Here is a 27,054-nt window from a genome sequence, read left to right as displayed (position 1 = left end):
TTCCAGTTAACAGGAACATCTCAGCCAAATGCAGAGCACCTGGCTGGCTCTGAGCAAACATTAAGACCTCTCCCTCGAAATGTTACTCATAAACACCAGAGTGCTACAGAGCCGTGACATTCCTTTTGGTTTTTTTTTTTTTTTAAGATTTATTTATTTTATGTGTATGAGTTAGTACACTGTAGCTGTACAGATGACCATGAGCCATCATGTGTGTGGCTGGGAACTGAACTCAGGACCTCTGCCTCAGGACCCCGCTTGCTCCGGCCCGTCTCACTCCAGTGTAATTCACTGTAGCTGTCTTCAGACGCACCAGAAGAGGACGTCAGATCTCGTTACGGGTGGTTGTGAGCCACCATATGGTTGCTGGGATCCAAACTCATGACTTTCAGAAGAGCAATCAGTGCTCTTACCCACAGAGCCATCTCGCCAGCCCCTAAGCTGTGACATTCTTAAAGGGGGCTTTTCACATTTGGTCCTGTAATATTGTTTTTGTTTGTTTGTTTTTTGTTTTTTGTTTTTTGTTTTTGTTTTTGTTTGTTTTTTTTTTTTTTTTTTTTTTTTTTTTTTTTTTTTTTTTTTTTTTACAATGGATGATTGGATGATGTTCTTTCTAGAGGGAGGATAACATGGATATTGCAGTTGTGCTTAATTACTTTCAATAGTCTCTTTTCTTCTCTCTCTTTGTGTATATGCTTTTTCTTTTTCTTTTCTCTCTCCCTCCTCCACTACTCCCCATGGGAATCCCCCTTCCCCGCCCCCCCTTCAGTCCTTGGGGCCACAGAACTTGCCTGCCAGAGAGCAGCTTCCCAAAAAAACTGCCTCTTTTTTTTTTTTAAAGATTTATTTATTTTATATATGTGAGTACAGTGTTGCTGTTTTCAGACACACCAGGAGAGAGACATCAGATCCCATTATAAATGGTTGTGAGCCACCATGTGGTTGCTGGGAGTTGAACTCAGGATGTCTGGAAAAGCAATCAGTACTCTTAAATGCTAAGCCATCTCTCCAGCTCCCTAAACCTGCCTTTAATATTAAAAAAAAGGGGGGGCATGTCTAAAAAAATTAATATATCCAGGTAAGATTTTTCTATGTCTGATACATAATTAATACTTGACTGACTGCTCTCTTAATTCTTACTTTTATTCCTGTCATTCTAGTTCCTTTACAAAACTTCCGCATCTGGCAGGAACGGAACAAAATTTACTTCTTGCCAAGGAAATCCAAACACAGTGGAAAAAATTTGGATTAGATTCAGCTAACCTGGTTCATTATGATGTTCTCTTGTCTTACCCAAATGAGACGAATGCAAACTATGTATCCATTGTGGATGAACATGGAGTTGAGGTGATGTAGCATTATTGAGCGTTTTCATATGTAGCAATATCTGACTTGCACTTTGCCTTTGTGACAGGATCTCACCTTTTAGCTCTTGCTGGGCTGAAATCTGCTGCATGAGCCAGACTGGCTCCAAATTAGTGACAATCTTCTTGTCTCTGCTTCCTGAGTTCTGGGATTACAGGGGCACACAACCATGCAAAGTTTATTGCTTGCTTCTTGCTTCTTTATTGATTGGAGTGCAGAGCCAAGTAACATTAGGAATCTGTTATTAGTGCAGTACCACTTAGAAAAAGAAAAGTTGATATACTGCAAACTCCTTAGTGTCTATTCATGTTAAGTGTGATGAGTTCTTCAGGCCAGGATGAAGATTTAGGTATAGCTCTTTTTCTTTAAGTAAGGTGAGGTATACAGAGGGATACATCATTTAAAATCAGTAGAGTAAGTGCTGGGAAGAGAGAACTGAGGTTCATGATCTACACGGGGACAGGTCATTTAGACTAAAAAGGGAGATAAAAAGTGTTCCTGGAGGAATTCATATATGAGCCAAAGAAGAGAATAAGAGTTTAACCACATGAAATGGAAAGCAAGTTAAGAGAGTTCTAGTCTGAGGAAATCACTGGAAATGCATAATGATGTAAAACCCTGCTCATCGTTGTCACTAGGGTTTGTCTATTTAATTACCTAAGTGTAATTCGGGGGGTGGGAGGGCAAGATGGGCAGTACGTTACTTGTGATTATTTTATGTAACATGACATGCTTGAATTCTTGCTAGATTTTTAAAACATCATACCTTGAACCACCACCAGATGGATATGAGAATGTTACAAACATTGTACCACCATACAATGCGTTTTCAGCCCATGGCATGCCAGAGGTAAAAAGCTACATTTTTAAACAAGCATGACTCTGCATCTTTCTTTGCATATGGAAGCCTGTGTAGAGAAATATGACTAAGAAGACTTCACATGGAGACCAAAAACGTGTGTTCATTGTTGTTTAATATTATGAGCAGTATCAAAAATTAAAAACACTTTCTTTTTAATTATAAAAGAGAACATAAGGAAAAGAAAAATCAAAGCAAACAAATGCCCTAAAAGATACGGCACCAAGAAACAACAAAGTTAAGGAATGTGTTTTAGTTCAGGGAAGGCAAAATATGCTTTCAGCAGTTTTTACATTTCACTGCTTACAATGTGAATTTTAAATTATGTTTATCCATCCATCTTTGTAATTCATACTATAGATTTTTTTTTTTTTTTTTTGGTTATTCGAGACATGGTTTCTCTGTGTAGCCCTGGCTGTCTGTGAACTCACGCTGTAGACCAGGCTGTCCTCAAACTCAGAAGTCTGCTTACCTCTGCCTCTCAAGTGCTGGGATTAAAGGTGTGCGCCACCACCGCCCGGCTAGATGTTCTTAAAATAATGTTGTAGTTGGAAATTAAACATTTAGAATTTTAGGAGCCATCTCCAATTAATAGCCACTTGCAAATGAAAAATTGGATTTTTTTCCTGTAGAAGTCTGCCTGAGGAAACAAACCACACATAAGGTCTGCATGCCCAATAGTAGATTGGGGATACAAAACAAACTCAACTGCGTCTTTGGAGGTTCTCTGTCTTGTAATATTAAGCCAGGACTTTTTCTTTTTAATAATCTTATAGGTTCTTTTCATATTTATAATGGCTTCCAGTTCTGTGTTTAGATTCAATTCCTGTGTATCTCTGCAGCTATATGCATTTATTGTGATTTTCTTTGCTCTTTTTACTGTTATGTTGTTTTATCCTATTCTGATTTATTTGTTTTATTTTATCACATTGAGTTTTATGTTATTATTATTCCTTAGATGTTTGTTTGTATTCTAAGGAGAGAGAAAGGGTGTGGATCTGGATGAGAAGGGAGATGGGGAAGAACAAGAAAGAAGAGGGAGTGGGAAAATTGTAATTAGAATATGTTATATGAAAAAGCTATTTAAAATTTTGAAAATAGAAGACGAAAACTAAAATGTAAACACAGTTGGGGTTGTCAAAGCAGCATATGTTACCTGCTGATATTTTCTTCTGAGAACCACTATGTAAAATATCTTAGTCAACTCTTTAATGAACTTCTTGAAGTATTAAAAAGATGTTGTAATGAGTTCCAAATGATAGTTTATCCCCAATAAGAACAGAAAACTGCCAATACAGTTTTGAAGAGCGAACTTATTTTAATTTCTTCTTTAAGAACTTATTTTAATTTCTTTTATATGTATCTTTCCCTTTTCCCTGCAGGGAGAGCTTGTGTATGTCAACTACGCTCGTACTGAGGACTTCTTCAAACTAGAAAGAGAGATGAACATCAACTGCACTGGCAAGATTGTTATTGCCAGATATGGGAAAATCTTTAGAGGAAACAAAGTACAGTATTCTTTTTTCTAGAGGGAAGGGGAGAGGTTAGATCTCCCAAGTGTAAATGGTCAGTTATATTCATTCTCTGAAGTTGCTCTTAATTTTGTTTATTTTTTGGTTGTTCTCCATGGGTACACAGAAGACTTTATTTTTATATAACTTGATATTTCCAGAAAGAAAATTGTTTTCTTTCCTTCTTTTCTTTTTTTTTTTTTTTTTTTTTTTTTTTTTTTTTTTTTTTTAGAAAAGTAGTATTTGCTTTTTAAAAGTCAATAGGAGAAAATCTATATCAGTTAAAAGGAACATTTCCTCTGTATCACCCAACTTAATATTCTAGACATAATGAATTTTAGTCACTCTTTCCATATTTAATTATGTGAATTCTAAATATGTGCATATGTACACTTTATGCAATCATTCTGATTAGACTGTAAAGAGGCCTTGATACACTCTGTGTTCTGTGACAGAGTTCTCACTCAGCTGTTCATGACATAACCATGTAAACCCAGTGAGGGCTGTAAAGTATAGTAGCAGCCAAGTGGCAGGGACACTAACTCCACACCTGGCCCAGGTAGACCTTTACATTGTCATTTGCTCTCCCTATGCCAGTGTCCTTATGAGTGGAATAGGAATGCTATAAACCAGTCTTAAAAGGTCCTTCGTAGGATACTAATCTGTACTAGAAAGCACCTCAAGAGCAAACTGATACTAGTAATTTCAATATGACTATTTATTAAGCGCCTCATTAATTTAAATGTGGACATAACATTTTCAGAACCAATAAAAATTTCAGCTAATCACTTTCCTGTTAACAGATATCTTCCTAGTTGGACTTTAATATGTTACTACTATAAATGAATCATTTAAATATTCTACATGTACTTCAATTATTTATATATAAATTTTGTTATGTAAACTAATAAAAATGTTCTTTCAGAGTTTTGATGAAATAATCAATTGTCTTTCCAGAAGGCTGGGACATTGATGTGGTTGAGTGCTTTTTGATATTACAATGCATATTAGAGAGCCAAGACTGACAGTTACCTACCTACCTGCCTTCTGCTACACTTCTGATGATTCAGTTTTCTCACTGGATAAAGTTCCATATTCTTAGCAATATCCAGATGGCTAGATGTTTTCAAAGTCACTTTTGAAGGACACACTGTGTCTGTTCTAGACAGAGTTAAAAATCTGTTTATTTACATAAGTATTTGGTAAAGTGCTTACTCAATGATGTACAAGATTTGGTGGGTAGTTGTTTAAGAAATTAGCATTCTTCATATTCTTTAAAATACCCCCATTTTAATAGTGGAGACAAACAGTTAAAAGCTATTTTAATATATTATGAACTGACCTATGAGATAAATATATACAATAGTAAGTATAAAGAAGGAGACTTCAGATTTTAAGGCTTGGGAATAACAGGAAAGTTCATAACAGATAACTTAGTTAGGATTTTATAAGATAAATGACCATTTACTAAGTTCAGCAAGAAGTAAATTAGTCTGAAGGCAAAGATAACAACATATAACACCACCATCGAAAGCAAGTATTAAACTACTTTTGTGGGAATAAGCCAGCCATTTGTGTTCCTGAATCATGTTACATATTGCCCTTACAGGTCAAAAATGCCATGGTAGCTGGGGCCATGGGAATCATTCTGTACTCCGATCCAGCTGACTACTTCGCCCCTGATGTGCAGCCATATCCCAAAGGATGGAACCTTCCTGGAGCTGCAGCCCAGAGAGGAAATGTCTTAAATCTGAATGGGGCAGGTGACCCTCTAACTCCAGGCTATCCAGCTAAAGGTAATGGTGAAAGTTGTCAGTTTACTCCTGCAAAATATTCCTTGATATTCTAGGTGCATAAAAACAAAGACATTAAAATAAGAATTATAACAGAACTAAAATTATATATGTCTTTATGTCATTAGGTTTTGATTGTTGGGAAATAAGTAATTTCTCCTGTATTATTTTGGTTTTAAGCTTCCACAAGACGCAGACATGAGAAGGAGGTATTGTCTGACTTTTCTTTTTTAAAAGCAGGATGGTGTTTCAGAAAACCTGATATTCGTAATTAATAGAGGTCAGAGTTTTAATCTCATAAGTTATATTTCTAAATGATCTAAGGATTTTGTTATTTAGTCATAAATTTCCTTCTTTTTTTTTTTTTAAATGAGTTTTGTTTTTGTTTTTGTTTTGTTTTTCGAGACAGGGTTTCTCTGTCTAGCCCTGGCTGTCCTGGAGCTCACTCTATAGACCAGGCTGGCCTTGAACTCAAAAATCCGCTTTCTTCTGCCTCCCAAGTGCTGGGATTAAAGGCGTGCACCACCACTGCCTGGCTAAATGAGTTTTTAAAAGTTACTTTAAATGACCTTTAATCCAAGCACTTGGGAGGCCCAGGCAGGTAGATCTCTGTCAGTTTGAGCAGCTTGGTCTACAGAGTTCCAGAACAGCCAAGGCTACACAGAGAAACTCTGTCTCAAATATTCAAAGTATGAAAAATGAAAATAAACAAGGAAGTTGCTTCAAATGTAAAATTTTGGCACATGTAAAGCTGTCTATCTCTACAATTAGATAAAGAAAGACTATAGCCACATCCTCCTCTGACAGTCTCCTCTTATTCCATTTCTCGCAATTCTTACTTCCTCAGTCCCCATCTCTAGGCAATCAGTGATCTACTCTTGAAGCACAAGCATTTCTTTTTGAGATCCAGACATGCTGCCATGTGTTTTTACTTATTTGTTTCTATTATTGCATTGATTGCCATAGTTTATCCAAATATTTGTTGCTGGGTATTTGAGTTGTTTCTGTTTTGAAGCTTCTATAATGAATGTCTGTAAGTTTTTTATGTAATTTATGTAAGTTGCTTTTATTTTCCTTATGCACATACTTGGAAATCAAAGGGAAAAATACAATGTTTGATGTAAAGTGTTTTAAGAAAAATTTCACCTGCCCGGGGAGAGCTTGTCTCCAGGGAGTGTTCTGACCCCAGGAGAAATTGCCATTTTGTCTTGGATGACTGTCTAAGGTGGGAACAGCAAAGAGGGCACAGACCTCAGAAGCAGCAGAGCAGCTGGGACAGGGTCCTTCCTGCCTCCATCTACTCCCAGGAGGGGATATTCTGCAGTCCTCTGTGCATGGGTCTTTTTTTGTTTGTTAGTTTGTTTTTGTTTTTTGTTTTGTTGAGACAGGGTTTCTCTATGTAGCTCTGGCTGTCCTGGAACTCACTCTGTAGACCAGGCCGGCCTTGAACTCAGAAATCTGCCTGCTTCTGCCTCCCAAGTGCTGGGACTAAAGGTGTGTGCCACCACTGCCCGGCTTGTGCATGGGTCTTGCTAGGAGAGAGCTGGTCTTCCAGGAGTGCTGACACAAGCTGACAGACCCACAGGAGGAACAAGCTTCAGCCAGAGACAGCAAGAACATCTAACACCAGAGATAATCAGATGGTAAAAGGCAAACACAAGAATCTTAACAACAGAAACCAAGACTACTTGGCATCCTCAGAACACAGTACTCCTACTACAGCAAGTCCTGGATATGCCAACACACTGGAAAAGAAATATTCAGATTTAAAATAATATCTCATGATGCTGACAGAGGATTTTAAGAAGGACATAGCTTGCTTAAAGAAATAGAGGAGGACACAGGTAAACAGGTAGAAGCCCTTAAAGGGGAAACACAAAAATCCTTTAAAGAATTATATGAAAACACAACCAAACAGGTGAAGGAATTGAATAAAATCATCCAGAACTTAAAAATGGAAGTAGAAACAATAAAGAAATCACAAAGGGAGACAACTCTGGAGATAGAAATCCTAGGAAAGAAGTCAGGAGCCACTGCATCACCAACAGAATACAAGAGAAAGAAGAGAGAATCTCAGGGGCAGAAGGTACATTGACACAGCAGTCAAAGAAAATGCAAAATGCAAAAAGATCCTATCTGAAAAAATCCAGGAAATCCAGGATACAATGAGAAAACCAAACCTAAGGATAATAGGTATAGAAGAGAGTGAAGATTTCAAACTTAAAGGGCCAGTAAATATCTTCAACAAAATTATAGAAGAAAGAATAGTAAAAGCAGTAAGGGAGAAAGGTCAAGTAACATATAAAGGCAGACCTATCAGAATTACACCAGGCTTCTCACCAGAGACTATGAAAGCTAGAAGATCTTGGGCAGATGTCATATATACCCTAAGAGAACACAAATGCCAGCCCAGGCTACTATACCCAGCAAAAATCTTAATTACCATAGATGGAGAAACCAAGGTATTCCATGACAAAACCAAACTTACACAATATCTTTTCACAAAGTCAGCCTTTCAAAGGATAATAGATGGAAAACTCCAACACAAGGAGGGAAACTACATCCTAGAAAAAAACAAGAAAATAATCTTTCAACAAAACTAAAAGAAGATAGCCACATGAACAGAATGCGAACTCTAACAACAAAATAACAGGAAGCAACAATTACTTTTCCTTAATAACTCTTAATATCAATGGACTCAATTCCCCAATAAAAAGACATAGACTATCAGACATAAGCAGGATCCAACATTTTGGTGCATAAAGGAAACAAAGACAAAGAGACAAAGACAGAGACAAAGACAGACACTACCTCAGAGTAAAAGGCTGAAAAACAATTTTCCAAGTAAATGATCTCAAGGAACAAGCTTGAGTAGCCATTCTCATATGGAATAAAATCGAATTTCAGTCTAAAGTTATCAAAAAAGATAAGGAGGGACACTTCATATTCATCAAAGGTAAAATTTATCAAGATGAACTCTCAATTCTGAACATCTATGCTGCAAATGCAAGGTCATCCACATTCATAAAAGAAACTTTACTAAAGCTCAGAGCATACATTGCACCTCACACAATAAAAGTAGGAGACTTCAACACCCCAATCTCTGCAATGGACAGATCATGGAAACAGAAACTAAACAAAGACACAGTGAGACTAACAGAAGTTATTACCTGAATAGATTTAACAGATACCTATACAACATTTTATCCTAAAACAAAAGAATATACCTTCTTCTTAGCACCTCATGGTACCGTCTTCAAAATTGACCATATAATCAGTCACAAAACAGGCCTCAACAGATACAATAAGATTGAAATAATCTCATGTACCCTATCAGATCACCACAGACTAAGGCTGGTCCTCAATAACAACATAAACAATACAAAGCCCACATACACATGGAATCTGAACAACACTCTACTTAGTGCATGGGATTATCTCAATCTTCTTGTATCTGTTGAGGCCTGTTTTGTGACCAATTATATGGTCAATTTTGGGGAAGGTACTGTGAAGTACTGAGAAGAAGGTATATTTGTTTGTTTTAGGATATAATGTTGTATAGATATCTGTTAAATCTATTTGGTTCATAACTTCTGTTAGTTTCACTGTATCTCTGTTTAGTTTCTGTTTCCATGATCTGTCCATTGCTGAGAGTAGGGTGTTGAAATCTCCCACTATTATTGTGTGAGGCTTTGAGCTTTAGTAAAGTTTCTTTTATGAATGTGAATGTTCTTACATTTGGAGCATAGATGTTCAGAATTGAGAGTTCATCTTGATAGATTTTTCCTTTGACCAGTATGAAGTGTCCTTCCTCATCTTTTTTGATAATTTTTGGTTGAGAGTGGATTTTATTAGGTATTAGAATGGCTACTCCAGCTTGTTTCTTGGGATCGTTTGCTTGGAAAATTGTTTTCCAGCCTTTTATTCTTAGGTACTCTCTGCCTTTATCACTGAGGTGTGTTTCCTGTATTGAGCAAAATGTTGGGTCCTATTTATATATCCAGTCTGTTAGTCTATGTCTTTTTTGGGGAATTGAGTCCATTGATGTTAAGAGATATTAAGGAGAAGTGATAGTTACTTCCTGTTATTTTTGTTGTTAGAGGTGCAATCATGTTTGTGTGGCTATCTTTTGGGTTTGTTGAAAGATTACTTTCTTGCTTTTTCTAGAGTGTAGTTTCCCTCCTTGTGTTGGTGTTTTCCTTCTATTATCCTTTATAGGGATGGATTTATGGAAAGATGTGTAAATTTGGTTTTTTCATGGAATATCATGGAATATCATGGTTTCTTCCTCTGTGATAATTGAGAGTTTTGCTGTGTATAGTAGCCTGGGCTGGCATTTGTGTTCTCTTAGGATCTGTATGACATCTGACCAGGATCTTCTAGCTTTCATAATGTCTGGTGAAAAGTCTGGTATAATTCTGATAGGTCTGCCTTTTTATGTTACTTGATGTTTTTCCCTTACTGCTTTTAATATTCTTTCTTTGTTTTGTGCATTTGGTGTTTTGACTATTATGTGATAGGAGGAATTTCTTTTCTAGTCCAATCTATTTGGAGTTCTGTAGGCTTCTTGTATGTTCATGGGTATCTCTTTCTTTAGGTTAGGAAAGTTTTTTTCTATAATTTTGTTGAAGATATTTACTGGTCCTTTAAGTTGGGAGTTTTCAGTCTTTTCTGTACCTATTATCCTTAGGTTTGTTCTTCTCATTGTGTAGTGGATTGCCTGGATGTTTTGGGTTAGGAGCTTTTTTGCATTTTGCATTTTCTTTGACTGTTGTGTCAATGTTTTCTATGGTATCTTCTGCCCCTGAGATTCTTTCTTTTATCTTTTGTATTCTGTTGGTGATGATTGCATCTATGACTCCTGACCTCTTTTCTAGGTTTTCTAACCCCAGAGTTGTCTCCCTTTGTCATTTCTTTATTGTTTTTATTTCCATATTTAGATCTTGGATTGTTTTGTTCAATTCCTTTACCTGTTTGGTTGTATTTTCCTGTAATTCTTTGGGGGGGGGGAATCTAATTAAATTTATTTGTTTTTTTGAATATAAAATCTTTTTTTTAGATTTTTTTATTTACATGTAAATTTCTCCACTCCCAGTTTCCCGTCCAAAAAACAAACAAATAAACAAAAACAAGAACAAACCCCTGTTGCCTCCCCCCTCCCCATTCGTGCCACCCCACCCTCTCCCACTTATTGGCCCTGGCATTCCCCTACACTGGGGCACAGAACCTTCACAGGGCCGAGGTCCTCTCCTCCTATTGATGATCGAATTTGCAATCCTCTACTATACACATGTTGCCATTAGTAGTCTTTAAGGGACTTTTGTGTTTTCTCTTTTAGGGCTTCTACCTGTTTACCTTTGATTTCATGTATTTGTTTAAGGGAGTTATTTATATCCTTCTTAAAGTCCTTTAAAAGCATCATCATGAGAGGTGACTTTAAATCTGAATCTTGCTTTTTTGATATGTTGGGGTATCTAGAGCTCACTGTGTTGAGAGAACTGTGTTTTGATGATGCCAAGTAGCTTTGGTTTCTGTTGCTTATGTTCTTGCCCTTGCCTCTCATCATCTGGTCATATATGGTGTTAGCTGGTCTTGCTGTCTCTGACTGTGACTTGTCCCTTCTGTAAGCCTGTGTGTCAGCGCTCCTGGGAGACCAGTTGTCTCCAGAAGGAATTTGGGTATAGAGATCTGTGGCACAGGGTCATCTCTGGTGTGCAGAGAGAAATGGGAAGGATTCTGTCCCTGGGTGTTTCTTTGTTCCTGTGTGCTCATGGCTCTTGGTGGGTCCCTCTTCCCCAGGAATTTGATCAGAAGTGGTAGTCTCACTTGTGCTCTCAAGTATGTCAGGACTCTTGGGAGACCAGCTGTCTCCTGGCCAGATTTGCATGTGGAGAGGTGCTGGGAGCCTCCTGGGCTGAGGCAGGGTAGTGGTGGAGTCACAGAGTAGGACTCTGGTGATGGCTTAAAGTCTGAGGGTGTAGAGCTTTCTAGCTCTCTAAAAAGTCCTAAAAAATTTCTCTCTTTCTAAGGGTAAAAGACTGCTGGTTTAGGTGATCAACACCTGTAGCCTAACAGCAGAGGATTAACCCATGCAGCCTTTGTTCTATCTCAGCAGGAACTCTGGGCTCTGACTTTCAGCCTGCTAGTCAGAAGTCTCAGGAAGAGAAGTGATTATAGAATTTATTACTGAGTTATAAAAAGTTTCCTATGAAAGCTATCTAAGGGGAAAATCGGAAAGATACTAAGTGGGGAAAGGGAAAAGATTCTACTCTAGCTCCTCTCTTTCTAGCTCCTTTTCATCTCTTTGTCTCTAGTACTTATACATCTTTCAGAATACATGATCACATGTTACAAAGTTCATCACAAGTTCACACCAAAAATCAAATCATAAATTGAAATAGAAGTTTACAACAGTGAATGTTTCATGCATATTTATTAGGAGTAATTATCTAGCTAAACATCCATCACCTGTCTCAGCCCCCACAGGGTCACTGAAGGTTTAAGATAATAGCCAAGTTTTAAGTGAGGTTTTGTATAGATGAACCCAGTCAATATTTTATCTTCTTCCCTAGCAGCTATAATAAATCATTAGTCCCCCTTTTATGACCTTTGGTTAATTGTTTTACAACTTCTTGGAATGTGCTGAGTAGGAGAAAGTCTGGTTACCATCTAAGAACAAGTAACTGCTGACACTTGGGAGACTGGTAGAGTTCTCAATGCAGTTCTGACTATCAGATAAGAACCTAATAGAAATCCCACTATAAAAGAGCTTAATAATCACAGATATAATTTTAGGAATTCTTATAGGATCATCATTAAGACTTAAGTAATCTATTTGTCTATATAGCATTACTATAAGACAGTACATCTTCATGGATCTGCAGAGATCTGCTCCAAAGGGGTGTGCTTCTACTTAGTGATTGATTTATATGTTTATTAATAACAGGAAAAGCATATTAATAGCAGGAATCTTTCCTAAAATGAGTCCCTCACAGCCTTGCTTAATGAGGGTGCACCGGTCGCAGGTTATATAATAATCCAAGGCAGGAATTTCAGGATGATCACCTGCTAGCCACTTGTCCTATTATGGCTCCTGACAGAGGTGTGTCACAGGGTCTGCTCTGGGTGGAGATGGAAACCAGAAAGATCTAAATAAAATATTTTATTTGTAAGTATTTCTCTACAATCTGGGCCTGAAGTTGTTATTTGTTTCATTTTGTTTTCTTGTTTTGTTTTTTCTTTCTTTTTTGTTTTGTTTGTTTCTTTCTTTTTTCCTTTTTTCTTTTTATGTATATATATATATACATATATGCATAATATGTATATGTATATGGGTTATAAAAGTTACAAACTGGCTTTTTAGGTTTTTGGTTTATTTTCCAATTGGTGTTGGTAGTTTGGGTCTTTCAATAATTTTTTTCTATTTTATAAAAGTTGCCATATTTATGGATAGAGGCATGTTTTTATCACTAGGTGTTTAGCTGTTTTCTGTTTCTTCATTTCTGCTCTGAAGTTTGTTATTTCACCTGCTTTTTTTCCTGTTTTTGTCTTCCACTAATATCATCACATAGACTCTGAGTCCACTTCTTTAAATTCCTCTTTTCTAAAATAGATATTTTAATACAACAGCTACTGCTTTAGCACTATCCTACAACTTTTAACATATTATTTTCATTTTTATCAGTTATACATAATTTAACATTTATATATTTGTTTCAGTTTTGATCTAAAATTTGTTTATAAATGCATTGCTTTTCCTCTGTGATGGTATGTCCAGAACTTACTATGGTGGGAGAATTGGGTTCTGATAATGCCAAGTAACCTTGGTTTGTGTTGTTTATTTTCTTACACTTGCCCCCTATCATCTGGTTATCTAGATGTGCTAGAGTGCTACCTGCCCTTGCTAAATCTGACTGGAGTCTGTCCTTCCTGTGATCCTGGTTGTGTCAGAACTCCTCAGAGTCAAGCTGTCTCTGTGATCCTGTGATTCTGTGATCCTGTGACCCTGGGCTTGTTAGAGCATCTGGGAGTGCAGCAGCTTCCTCTTGGTGTTGTGGGACTTGCTGCAGAGCTTGCGCCCAAGGTCTGCTCAAGACACCAGCCCAGAGAGACCGGAAGGAACCCGAGCCACTCTGCTGGTGGAGTTCCTGTGTGCCCGGTCCCACTGTTCCCAGTTACTCCCGGTATTGGGACAGATGTTGTGTCCTCCTCACCTCTGATCCTGAGAGTGTCAGAGCGCCTGGGAGTGGAGCATCCTCTGGGTATTGTGGGACTGGCTGCAGAGCTTGTGTCCAAGGTCTGCTCAGGATGCTTTTCTTTTTCATGACGTCTCATTTATTAATCTTGGTGCCTGTGCTATCAGTGTTCTATTCAGAAGTTTGTCTCCCATGCCAATGCATCTAAAGCTATTCCCCACTTTCTCATGTATCTGGATTTATGTTGAGGTCTTTGATCCACTTAGACTTACATTTTTTTTAAAAGATTTATTTATTTAATTTGTTATATGTAAGTTCCCTGTAGCTGTCTTCCGACACTCCAGAAGAGGGCATCAGATCTCGTTATGGATGGTTGCAAGCCACCATATGGTTGCTAGGATTTGAACTCAGGACCTTCAGAAGAGCAGTTGGTGTTCTTAACTGCTGAGCCATATCTCCAGCCCCCCAGACTTAAGTTTTATGCAATGTGATAGGTATGGATCTATTTATATTCTTCTATATGCAGTCATTCAGTTTGAACAGTACTATTTCTTAAAGATGCTGTCTTTTTTTTATAGTTGTATTTCTGGATTCTATTTAAAACCTCAGGACTTGAAATGTGTATGGCTTTATGTCTGAATCTTCAATTTTATTGATCAATATTTCTGTTTTATGCCAAAACCATGCAGTTTTAATACTGTAGCTCTGTGGGATAACTTGAAATTCCAAACTCCAGCAGACTTTTTTTTTTCCATTGTCAAGGATGGTTTTAACTGTCATGTGTTTTGTTTTATTTTGTTTTTTTTTTTCATATTAAGTTGAGTATTGTCCAAGAACATGAGAGATCTTTCCATCTTCTGATATCTTCTTCATTTTCTTTCTTCAAAGACTTAAAAGTTTTTTTTAAAGATTTATTTATTTATTATATATAAGTACACTGTAGCTGTCTTCAGACACTCCAGAAAAAGGCATCAGATCTCATTATGGATGGTTGTGAGCCACCATGTGGTTGCTGGGATTTGAACTCAGGACCTTTGGAAGAGCAGTCAGTGCACTTAACCACTGAGCCATCTCCCCAGCCCTTAAAGTTTTGTCATATCAGTCTTTCACTTGCTTAGCTAAAGTCACGTCAAGATATTTTATGTGATTGTGGCTGTTATAAAGGCCATTGTTTCCCTGATTTTGTTCTTAGTCCATTTGTTATTTGTATAGATAAGGGCTATTGATTTCTTATTAGATATTTTCTTTATTTATGTTTCAAATGATATATTCTTTCCCCGTTTCCCCTGGGGGGTGGGAGAACAAAACCTGTTCCCTTCCCCCTGCCACTGCTCACCAACCCACCCTCTCCCACTTCCTGGCCCTGACATTTCCCTACACTGGGGCATAGAGCTTTGACAGGACCAAGGGTGTCTCCTCCCATTGAAGACCAACTAGCCCATCCTCTGCTACATATGCAGCTGGAGCCATTAGTCCCATCATGAATACTCTTTGGATGGTAGTTTAGTCCCTGGGAGCTCTGAGGATGCTAGTTAGTTCATGTTGTTGTTCGTTCTAAGGGGCTGCAAACCTTTCAGCTCCTTGGGTCCTTTCTCCAGCTCCTTCAATGTACGTAGTCCAATGGATGGCTATGAGCCTCTACTTCTGTATTAGTCCAGCACTGTCAGAGCCTCTCAGGAGACAGCTATATCAGGCTCCTGTCAGCCAGCCACTTGCTGGCATCCATAATAGTGTCTGGGTTTGGTGATTGAGTATGGAAAGGATTCCCAGGAGGAGCAGTCTCTGGATTGTCCTTCCTTCAGTCTCTGCTCCATACTTTGTCTCTGCAACTCCTTCCATGGGTATTTTGTTCCCCCTTCTAAGAAGGAATGAAGTATCAGCACTTTGGTCTTTCTTCTTCTTGAGTTTCTTGTGGTTTGTGGGTTGTTTGTTGTTGTTGTTGTTGTTAATCTTTTATTCAACTACTTTGGTGAAAGTGTTTATTTGCTTGTTTATTAGCTTTAAGAGTTCTCTGGTGGGATTTACAGTGTCACTTCTGTAAACTATTATATCATCTGCAAATAATGATACTTTGACATCTTCCTTTCCAATTTGTATCCACTTGATCTTTTTCAGTTGTTATACTCCTCTAGCTACGACTTCCGGCCCTATATTGAATAGATACGGAGAATGGACAATTTCTTTTTGTTCCCGATTTTAGTGTAAGTGTGTATGTGTTTTAACCAAATCTCAATCTTTCTATTTACCAGTGAAGTCTAGAGAGCCAGATGCTGGGTGAAAGCCTTCTAATGCAGAGAAGGGCAGAAAACACTTAATTGACCTTCCTCCACAAAAGACATACTGTGATGGTTTGTATATGCTTGGCCCAGGGAGTGGGAGAATTAGAAGGTGTGGCCTTGTTGTGGTAGGTGTGTCCTTGTTGGAGTAGGCTTTTGATTGTGGGTATAGGCTTTAAGATCCTCATCCTAGCTGCCTTGAAACCAGTTTTCTGCTAGTAACCTTCAGATGAAGATGTAGAACTCTCAGCTCCTCCTGTACCATGTTTGCCTGTATGCTGCCATGTTCCTGCGTTGATGATAATGAACTGAACCTCTGAACCTGTAAGCCAGCCCCAGTTAAATGTTGTTCTTACAAGAGTTGCCTTGGTCATGATGTCTGTTCACAGCAGTAAAACCCTAACTAAGACCAGTTAGTACCAGGAACTGAGGTATTGTTATGCTAGGCCTCACCATGCTTTTGTTTGGAAAAATGTGGATTTGGGGACTTTTGATTTGGAAAGGATTGGAATGCTTTAAGTAGGGCTTAATAGGATATCCTAGAAGGAATATGGAAGACTTTGTTGTTGTGAGTGATTTAAACTGTGCTGAACTGGCCCAAGAGGTTTCAGTGGAGAAGAATTTCAGTATGTGTCATAGAGACTGTTTTTGTGGTATTTTGATGAAGAATCTGGCTAATTTTTGCCCTTGTCAGAAAAATCTGCCTGAGTCTAAGGTGAAGAGACTCAGATTAATTGCATTGACAACAGAAGTCTCAGAAACACCCATCATAAACTTTGTTCTCTGGTTAAGTCTCATGAAGAACATTTTAAACATGTATAGCAGCTGGGCAGTGGTGGCGCACGCCTTTAATCTCAGCACTTGGGAAGTCAGAGGCAGGAGGATTTCTGAGTTCAAGGCCAGCCTGGGCTACAGAGTGAGTTACAGGATAGCCAGGGTGATCCAGAAAAACCCTGTTTTGAAAAACAAAACAAAACAAAACAAAACAAAAAAGAAAGCATAGCAAGCTAAGACAGGCAAAATATAAGATATATGGTTTGAGGATTAAAGGGTCACCAGGAACTGAAATGGAGCTGAATCCTGTGTTTGAGGATATTATATTGAATTAAGGGAGTGGAACGTCCAGGCAAGATCCTGTTCAGATCCAGGCATGGTGGGGCAAGATCCTACAAAGCTAAGTTTAGACAAGGGTATGCTGGTGCACACCTTTACTCCCAGGAGATAAAGCCAAGCAGATCTCTGAGACAGAGCAAGTTCTATGTGAGGAAAAGCTTAAGTCCAGATGTGGTGGTACATGAATTGAATCCCAGGAGACAGAGCCATGTAGATCTGAGTTCAAGGTCAAATCTACATAGCAAGTTCCAGGACAGCCAAGCTTAGTTAGTGAGGGAGTAGGAAAACGGAAAGCTGGTAGTAGAATAAATGAGTCCATGTTCCAGCCCCAGCAAGCAGAAGAACTCTGCAGCTTTGGCCATGTGGTTCTGGCTTTAGAGTCTAGAATAGGACAATTGATGCTGGTGAGCTGAAGCTAAGAAATTAGTGGTGATTCAGGAGAGACCACCATTGTTGGGCGCTGCCACCAGGAAATAAAGGGGGGAGGGTAGGTAAACCTGTGTCAGGCCAGAGCTCCAGTACTCTGGCTGGGTGGATGAGGGAGGCTGTCTCATGCTCTCCTCACTGCCTGGGTGGGTATCTGGCTGCTGTGAGCCACTATCCCATTCCTCAGGGAGTGGAAAGTGGGCAGCCCTGGTGGTCACTGGGCCTCACAGAGGCCAAGGACAACAGGTTCTAGCTCCTGGGCATTGCAGGATGTCATTAGAAGTCACCACAGAAGAGCTGAGAAGGAAGTGGGGGGCCCTGGGGCAGCTCAGTCAGCCCTGGGGCTGAAGGGAGGAAAGGGGCGGGCAGGGGAAAGGCACCCAGTGGTTCAGGTGCAAGCTTGGGAGTCCTTGGTCTGGAATCCATTGCCCCAGCACTGCGAGTCTAGATGAAAGGAGGCAGCCCATGGTCTTAAGGTGTTTATTTTAGAAATGAGGCAGGGGAAGAGAATAGAAAAGTAGAGACTGGCCATGGCCAATGGAGAGAGAAAGAGAGAGGGAACAAGAGGTGAGAGTAAAGACAAGAAGCTAAGAGGTTGAGAGAGAGAGGAGAGGCCAAGTAGCTCCTTTTATAGTGGGCTGTGTTACTTTTCTGTTTCCAGGTAACTGTGGGGCGGGGCATACCTGACTGTGGTCAGATGACTGGGGGTAAAATCCAACCAAAATACTGGGAGCTTGGGGCATTGTCTAGCTACCACAGGATAATGGAGTGAGGGCTCATGGTGTCAGCAACCTTATGTCTGGTGGCGTGGCTTTACTATTCCATCCCTTGTAGAATTCTCTACTGGGTCTCAAGAGTAAGCCTCGCTCAACCAAGAACACAGACTGCTTTTCGCAGTCTAACATAGCATCACTGAGGTGAAATCTTCTGGGAGTGTTTTCTGAGAGCACAAAGAAGCCTTATTCCAGCAATAGCCAAGGTTATACCTCATGCCACTGCTGTACTTGGTAATGTATGAGAGTCACCCAGCTAGTACTGGTTTTGATGACATGAAGGGGTCATGAAATGCAGCTGAAGCTCTGCACTGTGAGAAGCCAGGGAATGCCACTGGTGAAGGTGTAGCCTCAGTTGCAATTGATAGTCCAGGAATGAAGGGGTCATGCAAAGGAGTTTAGGCTTGGCACCATGAAGAGAGTCTATGTGTAGCTATTGGTGAAGCCTAGCTACAATTGAAGACCTGAGTATTAGAGATGCTAGTGCCATAGATGGACACCAAGAACAGAGGCAGCAATGGAGTGGATCAACCCGAGCTTAGAGTGCTACAGAGGGCAGAGCTGAAGAAGTGACACCAGCCCTTAGGAGGAGTCCAGAAGATCATGTATGAATCCCAGACATTGGAACAAGAAGCTGAAACATTAAAGTTGCCTTGGAGACTCCGAGACGCTCCAGATGCCAGAGCTCTGGGTTATCCACTGAGGAAAGCTGCTAACAGGGATTGGAACCAGCTCAGGAGAAAGAAGTTTGTTGGAGTCAACAAAGATGAAAAAAAAGGTTGGAGATCTAAAAACTACTTTGACGTGAGTCTTGGAGATGAAGAGTTTGGAGTTTGCCCATTTGGCTTCCTGTCTTGCTTTGGAAATTACAGTTAAGTGATTGGATAAATGTCAGAAGAGATTTTGAACACTGAATTTTTAACATTTTTGAGACTGCTATAGACTATGGGGACTTTGGAATTTGGACTAATTGTATTTTTCATTATTCTATGTTTAAGTATGGCCCCCATAGATTCATATGTTTGAACAACCCTGTGGAGGCTAGGGAGTGCAATGTGATGGTTTGAATATGCTTGGCCCAGAGAGTAACAGGTTAGAAGGTGTGGCCCTGTTGGAGTAGATGTGGCCTTTTTGGACTAGGTTTGTGACTGTAGGTGTGAGTTTTAAGATCCTCATCCTAGCTGTCTGAAAGCCAGTAATCTGCTAGTAACCTTCAGATGAAGATGTAGAACTCTCAGCTCCTCTTGCACCATGTTTGCCTGGATGCTGCCATGTTCCTCCCTTGATGATAATGGAGTGGACCTCTCAACCTGTAAACCAGCCCCAATTAAATGCTATCCTTATAAGAGTTGCCTTGGTCATAATGTCTGTTGACAAGAGTAAAACCCTAACTAAGACACATCCCAAAAGAAAAAATGTTCGTATCCAGGATGTCTCAAAAACTCCTCAGAGTGAATGTCCTTCCTTTCACCAGTACAATTTCTCTATCTGTCCTCCTGACTTCCTCTTACTCTGTATGAATTTTTCAATATTTCGCTCCCTGTCAGATCGTTACTTGTTCCACCTCTTGACCTCTGGGTTGACTTTACTTAATCCTGTTTACAATAAACAGAAAGTTCTTGGATTAAATGTGTGTGCTAGGTCTTAGCCCAGCCACAACTACAAACAGGTTTTTCTAGTAAATAACATAATCTCAGGGTTCACAACGTGATCAAATATCCTGCAACAGAATTGCTCTGAGTATTTTCTCCATTTCCCTTGGTGTTTTCGATAGGCTTGCTATAAATGGCCTTTATTATTTTAAGTATGGCTCTTGTGTCCCTGATCTCTCCAGGACTTTTATCATGAAAGGATGTTGGATTTTTGTCAAAATTGTTGGTATGAGATCTCCAATTTTCTTTATGTAGGTAAGCAGCAGTGCTAGAACCTTCCCTCTTACCACCACTTTAATTGTGTCCCATAAATTTGAGTATGTTAGGTATTCAATATCATTGAATTTAGAAAGGCTTTAATTTCTTTATTTCTGTCTTGACCCATTTTTAATTCAGCTGGAAGATGTTCAGTTTTCATGAGTTTTTAAGTTTTTTGTAGTTTCTGTTTTGTTGATATCTATCTATAATCCATGGTAGTCTAGTATGATGCAAGGAGTTATTTCAAATTTCCTATACTGTTGAGACTTGTTTTGTGCCTGAGTATGGGTTCAGTTTTGGAGAAAGTTCGTGAGGTATAGAGAAGAATTAATATTCTTTTCTGGGTAAAATCTTCTATAAATATCTGTTAGGTGCATCTGATTTATAATGTCTGTTAGTTCCAGTATTTCTCTCTATAGTTTGTCTGGATGACCTGTACATAGGTGAGATTGGACTACCGAAGCTTTTCACTACCAGTTTGTGTGTGTGTGTGTGGGTGAGCATCAATCTGTGCTTTAAGCTGTAGGAGTGGTTTGTTTGTTTGTTTAAACAGGTATGTCCTTATATTTGGGGCACTGATGTTAAGAAATGGAATTTCATCTTGATGGATTTTCCTTTGCTGAATATGTAGTGTCTTTTTCCATTTTTTTTTTTTGTTAGTTTTGGTTTGAAGCTTATTTTGTAGTTATTAAAATGGCTACAGTAGCTTGCTTCGGTGTTCTATTTGCTTGAAAAATCCTTTTCAACCCTTTACTCTGAAGTAATTTCTATCCCCGATGTTGAGGTGTATTTCTCTTCTTTCTTCTTTTCTTTTTCTTTTCAGGGGGGACGGCGTTATTCTGGCTCACAGGTTAAGGGTGTATTTCTTGGATGCAGTAGAAGGACAGATTCTGTTTTCATATCTATTTGGTTAGTCTGTCTTTTTATTAAGGAATTGCGTTTATTGATACTGATAAATATCAATGACCATTGATTGTAAAATCCTTTGATTTTGTTGCTGGTGCTTTTGGTGGTACTGGTGCTGTGTGCTTCTTTTCTTTTGGTTTTGTGGGTATGAGGTTATTTCCTGTGTGCAGTTAACCTCCTTGATTTGGATTTTTTTTTCTTCAACTACCTTCTGTACCACTGGATTTGTGGGAAAATGTTGTTTAAATTTAGCTTTTTCATGGAATATCTTATTTTTTTCATTGATTGGAGATTAGTGATTGAAAATTTTGCTGGGTATAGTAGTCTGGGCTGGCATCTGTGATCTCTTAATGTCTGTACTGCATCATTCCAGGCCCTTCTGGCCTTTGAGTCTCCATTGAGAAGTCAGATGTAATTCTAGTAGGCCCGCCTTTATATGTTACTTGGTCCTTTTTCTTTGACACTTTTAATATATTTTCTTTATTTTATAGGTTTCTTGTCTTGATTATTTTGTGGTGAGTTGTGTGTTTGTTTGTTTTGTTTTTCTCAGTCAGTCTATTTGGTGTTCTGAATGCTTCTTGTACCTTTATAGGCATCTCCTTATTTAGATTAGGAAACTTTTTAATCTATGATTTTGTTGAAAATATGTTTTGTGTCTTTGAGTTGGGATTCTTCTTCCTATATTCCTATTATTCTTAGGTTTGGTCTTTTCATAGTTTCCCAGATGTCCAGGATATTTTGTGCCAGGAGTATTTTAGAATTAACATTTTTTGACTGATATATCCATTTTTTCTTATGGTTTCTTCAATTCCTAGGATTTCCTCTTTCATCTCTTGTATTATGTTAGTGATACTTTCCTCTATAGTTCCTGTTCAAATTCCTTAAATTTTTATTTCCAGAATTCTCTCAGTTTGTTTCCTTTTATTGATTCTATTCCATTTTCAAATCTTGAACAGTTTTATTCATTTCCTTCAACTATGTTTTCCTAGATTTCTTTAAGGAATTTGTTACTTTCCTCTTTAAGAACTTCTATTATCTTCAGATCATCTGTACCATCTTCAACCAATTTTAAAATTGGCTTCAATTTTTTTTCTTGTGCTTCAACTTTGTTGAAATATTCAGGAACTGCTATCGTAGAATAGCTGAGCTCCACGGGGGGACATTGAGCTGGCTGTTATTGTGTCCTTACGCTGTCAGATATCTAGGCATCTGTGTTTGGAATGATTATAGATCTAGGTGCTGATTTCTGGATTTGTCTTTGTTAGGTAGGGGATGTGGAATATCTCCAAGGATGTTCTGTTGCAGACTATGGGTTGGATCTGGGGAAAAGAGAAAGAAAAGAAAGTCTGCAGGGAGCGCATCTAGTTTTCTGGCAGGTATAGCTTGTATGTGTTAGCTTGGGTTTGTTGCCTAAAGTTGGTGGCTTTTTCCTTGTTCTGCTATTCTAGTGTGCTCTCAGTGAATGCCTGCTGGTATTGGATGCTGGAATAAGGGGGTGGATTGGGGGAAGGAGTGTTAGGGGTGGATATTTTTGATCCATTGGACTGGAGTCAGAGAGGAAAGGGAGACTGCAATAGATTTCCTGCTATAAGAGTAGGAATGATAGACTGGTTGGTAGGTGGATTTCTGGATAGTTGTAGGCCATTCTGGATAGTTGTGTGTCCCATTGCTCTGGACAGAGAGGCCCCTGGGTTAGCAGGGGTGTCTGCTGAGGTTTGAGTCTGGGACAAAGTAATGAATGGAGTGGAGGAGGGTTAGAAGAGAAAAATTCTGTGGGATCCACAGGAGATGGGTATAAGTCACAGGGTGCTGCCAAGGGTGTTCTATTATAGAGCTGGAGATGAAATGAGGGGCTTGGAACTGTGTGAACAAGGAGATAAGAGGTCTGCAGGCAGTATCCCTGGTTTTCTGTGAGTTAGCAGGGAATCACATTGTTTGGTTCTTAACTTCTCAAGAATTTTGGAGGTATTTTTTTTCAATGTTGATTTCTAATTACACTATAATCCAGCAGTATACTTTGTATAATTTTTACATTTAGTGGAATATGTTTTACTGTCCACAATGTTGCCTTTTAAATATGTGTTATTGCCCCCCACACACACCTAGTCACACAGTAAATTCTTCATTAAGATGTGCTATTCTTTGAGTATCTGCCCAATCAAGTTAGTATGTACTTGCTGATTTCTTTGTATAATTATATTTTTAAGCTTTTTGTTTCAAGAACCAATTATAAAAAAATAGTTAAATAAAAAGAAAAACTCTTAGAACTGTTGTTTCATATGCCTTGTCATTTATAAGTTGTTTCAGGTATGAGAATGAAGGCTTCCTTGTTAGTCTATCTTGCTTGATAGCTAGGCCTAAAGTGATCAGTCTAACAGTACCTCCCAATCTTCCTCTGAAGAAAATATATTGTCTTATTATTTGGATAAATGTAATTATTTCTCAAAATCTCATAGAGTTTTCCTCCTGTTATATGTGACTTTAGAATATTTGAATACGTTTTCCAAGCATACAGTTTACTGGAGTTTCTGTAATAGTAACTTACAAGATCTTTTGAGCAAATAAAATGATCTTAATTATCTTAATTATTTAAAGTGTTTAGTTTAAAGGTCTATAATCCCCATGATTTTATTTACCTTAAAATGTAAATGTTGGACTAAGTAGCGGGTGTAGAACAGTGTGGCCACTGTCTTCTTCAGCACCATGGAGGCCCAGCTGAGCACATTGAGCTGTGTGGTACTCTCACCCATCTCGTTCGTCTCCTCATGAAGCTGTTTCAGCACTCCCAACTGGCCATCACCCTCGAGAACCCGACATCAAGTACCCTCTGTTGCTCATCAACAAGGAGATCATCAGTCATGACACGTGACGCTTCCAATTTTCCCCCCCATTCCCCCCAGCATATCCTGGGCCTTCCTATCAGCCAACACATCTACCTTCCAACTAGGAGACTAGGATCGATGGCAACTTGGTCATTCGGCCCTACACACTTGTGTCTAGCAATAATGACAAGGGCTTTGTGAACTTAGTGGTCAAGGTTTACTTCAAGGACACCCATCCTAAGTTTCCAGCTGGAGGGAAAATGTCTTAGTACCTGGAAAACATGAATATTGGAGACACCATTGAGTTCCAGGGGCCCAATGGGCTACTGAACTACCAGGGCAAAGGGAAGTTCGCCCTCCATGCAGACAAGAAGTCCAACCCTGTTGTCAGGATGGTGAAGTCTGTAGGGATGATTGCAGGAGGGACAGGCATCACCCCAATGCTGCAGGTGATCTGAGCCATAATGAAGGACTCAAATGACCACACTGTGTGCTATTTGCTCTTTGCCAACCAGTCCGAGAAAGATACCCAGTTGCAGCCTGAGTGGAGGAACTGAGGAGTGAACATTCTGCTCACTTCAAGCTCTGCTATACAGTGGACAAAGACCCCAAAGCCTGGGACGATAGCCAGGGCTTCGTGAATGAGGAGATGATCAGGAACCACCTTCTACCTCCTGGGGAAGAGCCGCTGATACTGATGTGTGGATCTCCACCAATGATCCAGTTTGCTTGTTTGCCAAACCTGGAGCATGTGGGCCACCCCAAGGAGTGATGCTCCACTTTCTGATGGCTGGATGCTGGGCATTCCCATGCCTGCTGCTCACGCACTTACCACAACCACATGTCTACCCCTTCCTTCCCCACCTCTGTCACTCACCCTGACATATGCCCACATCCATGCTGGGGCCTGGATTCAGTCTGGCCTGCCCAGCTGTAGTCATCCAGGTACTGGCCCCTGCAGGGCCCCTTTGGAAGCAGGCCTGTGTATCAGGTGGCTTCTGTTGACCACTCTCTGAATAGGCTTCTGTCTGGTACTAACTGGCCATTACCAGAGATATTACATGACCACCCCCTTACACAGGCACACACACACACACACAAACAAACACACACAGAGAGAGAGAGAGAGAGAGAGAGAGAGAGAGAGAGAGAGAGAGAGAGAGAGACAGACAGAGAGAGAGACAGACAGAGAGAGAGAGAGAGAGAGAGAGAGAGAGAGAGAGAGAGCAAGCACATGCAAGAACACAAGCTGTCAGCACTCTGTCTACCCATTGTCATGGACTACAATCTATAGAAAGGAAATGAAAGGTAAATAGTTACCTACAGTCCTAGGAACCATGACTGCCATCTAACCACCTACCTGCTGAATCAAACTGCCAGTTTAAATACAAGTTGACTTTTTGGCAACCTTTAATTTAACACGTTGACTTTTTGGCAACCTTTAATTTTACTTTAATTATAAATATAGAAGAAATCTGTAATAATAATACAAGGATTTCTTGCATACTCTTGCCCTCACTTATATCCTTTAATAGTTTTCACTTATATTTTTGATTCTTGCAGAATATACCTTCAGACTTCCTGTTGAAGAAGCAGTGGGGATTCCGAACATACCTGTACATCCGATTGGATATAATGATGCAGAGAGACTATTACGGTATAGTCTTTTAGCTGGATATTAATGTTGATCTTGCTCTAAGATGTTTATGTCTGCTCTATAACTCAGTTACATTAAAAGTAACTATCAAAATAAATATTGAAGTAGGAACACCATTTTCATGAGAACAGTTTAACTAATAAGAAAATAATAAAAAAAAAATTCTCTGCTCAGATGGAACTCTCAAAATTAAACTCTGTCCAAAGATTAAAACCACCAAATGTTTGAAACCAATGAAATACTTTAATGTCCTTAGATGTTTGGTAGCTATTTTTCTGTGGCCACTAGATGTGTGCTCTTGTACCAGTTACGTTCTCATGGTCTTGTGTCATTTCCTTACATGTAAAATGAGAACTGTGCTCTCTCCCTGAATCACAGCAGAGGGAAGTGTCTGCACTGCAATGAACATTGACTTAATATTTGCTGGTAGTGTATCTGTATTTCACTGCTTATTTCTCAACTTCCACTTCCTAAATGATTCTACCTGAATAACTTCATTATTTTTTAATAAGTGCTTCCTATGTAGTCAGCAGTTTCTTTAAAGATCCAGTGCTTCATCCCACTAAAATCAGGGACTAGACAAGGCTGCCCACTTTCCCCTTACCTATTCAATATTGTACTTGAAGTCCTACCCAGAGCAATTAGGCAACAAAAGGAGATCAAAGGGATATGAATTGGAAAGGAAGAAGTCAAATTATCACTATTTGCTGATGATATGAGAGTATACTTAAGTGACCCCAAAAATTCCACCAGAGAGCTCCTAAACCTGATTAACAACTTCAGCAAAGTAGCTGGATATAAAATTAACTCAAGCAAATCAGAAGCCTTCTTATACACAAAGGATAAAAAGGCAGAGAAAGAAATTAGGGAAACAACACCCTTCACAATAGTTACAAATAATATAAAATACCTCAGTGTAACTCTAACTAAGCAAGTAAAAGATCTGTTTGACAAGAACTTCAAGTCTCTGAAGAAGAAAATTGAAGAAGATCTCAGAAGATGGAAAGATCTCCCATGCTCATGGATTGGCAGGATTAATATAGTAAAAATGGCCATCCTACCGAAGGCAATCTACACATTCAATGTAATCCCCATCAAAATTCCAACTCAATTCTTCACAGACTTAGAAAGAGCAATTTGCAGATTCATCTGGAACAGCAAAAGACCCAGGATAGACAAAACTATTATCAACAATAAAGGAACATCTGGTGGGATCACAATCCTGGACCTTAAGCTGTACTACAGAGCAATTGTGATAAAAACTGCATGATATTGGTACAGTAACAGGCAGGTAGATCAATGGAACAGAATTGAAGACCCAGAAATGAACTCACGCACCTATGGTCACTTGATCTTTGACAAAGAAGCTAAAACCATACGGTGGAAAAAAGACAGCATTTTCAACAGATGGTGCTGGCTCAACTGGCAATTAACATGTAGAAAAATGC

General features: G+C 39.1%; 1 protein-coding gene and 1 pseudogene across 9 annotated transcripts in view; both read left to right on the top strand.

Moving 5' to 3' along the window:
* The window catches only part of Naalad2 (N-acetylated alpha-linked acidic dipeptidase 2), a 74,764-nt gene that overhangs the window by 9,213 nt on the left and 38,497 nt on the right, over positions 1–27,054 (top strand). For 6 of the 8 annotated variants that reach the window (XM_031344665.1, XM_031344667.1, XM_031344662.1 and 3 more), the window contains exons 5-9: positions 1,161–1,347; positions 2,114–2,215; positions 3,607–3,732; positions 5,345–5,531; positions 25,513–25,606. In XM_031344665.1, the coding sequence (XP_031200525.1) occupies positions 1,161–1,347; positions 2,114–2,215; positions 3,607–3,732; positions 5,345–5,531; positions 25,513–25,606 (696 nt within the window). The other 2 variants (XM_031344663.1, XM_031344669.1) reach the window with 2 other exon arrangements.
* LOC116073018 lies at positions 23,831–24,754 on the top strand (annotated as a pseudogene). Its single transcript, XR_004111637.1, has one exon. The product of XR_004111637.1 is annotated as an NADH-cytochrome b5 reductase 3 pseudogene (transcript).

This window comes from Mastomys coucha, unplaced genomic scaffold, assembly GCF_008632895.1.
Source record: "Mastomys coucha isolate ucsf_1 unplaced genomic scaffold, UCSF_Mcou_1 pScaffold23, whole genome shotgun sequence".
Taxonomy (NCBI): Eukaryota; Metazoa; Chordata; class Mammalia; order Rodentia; family Muridae; genus Mastomys; species Mastomys coucha.
The sequence above is the reverse complement of the archived record's forward strand: the minus strand, read 5'-3'. Positions and strand labels throughout refer to the sequence as shown.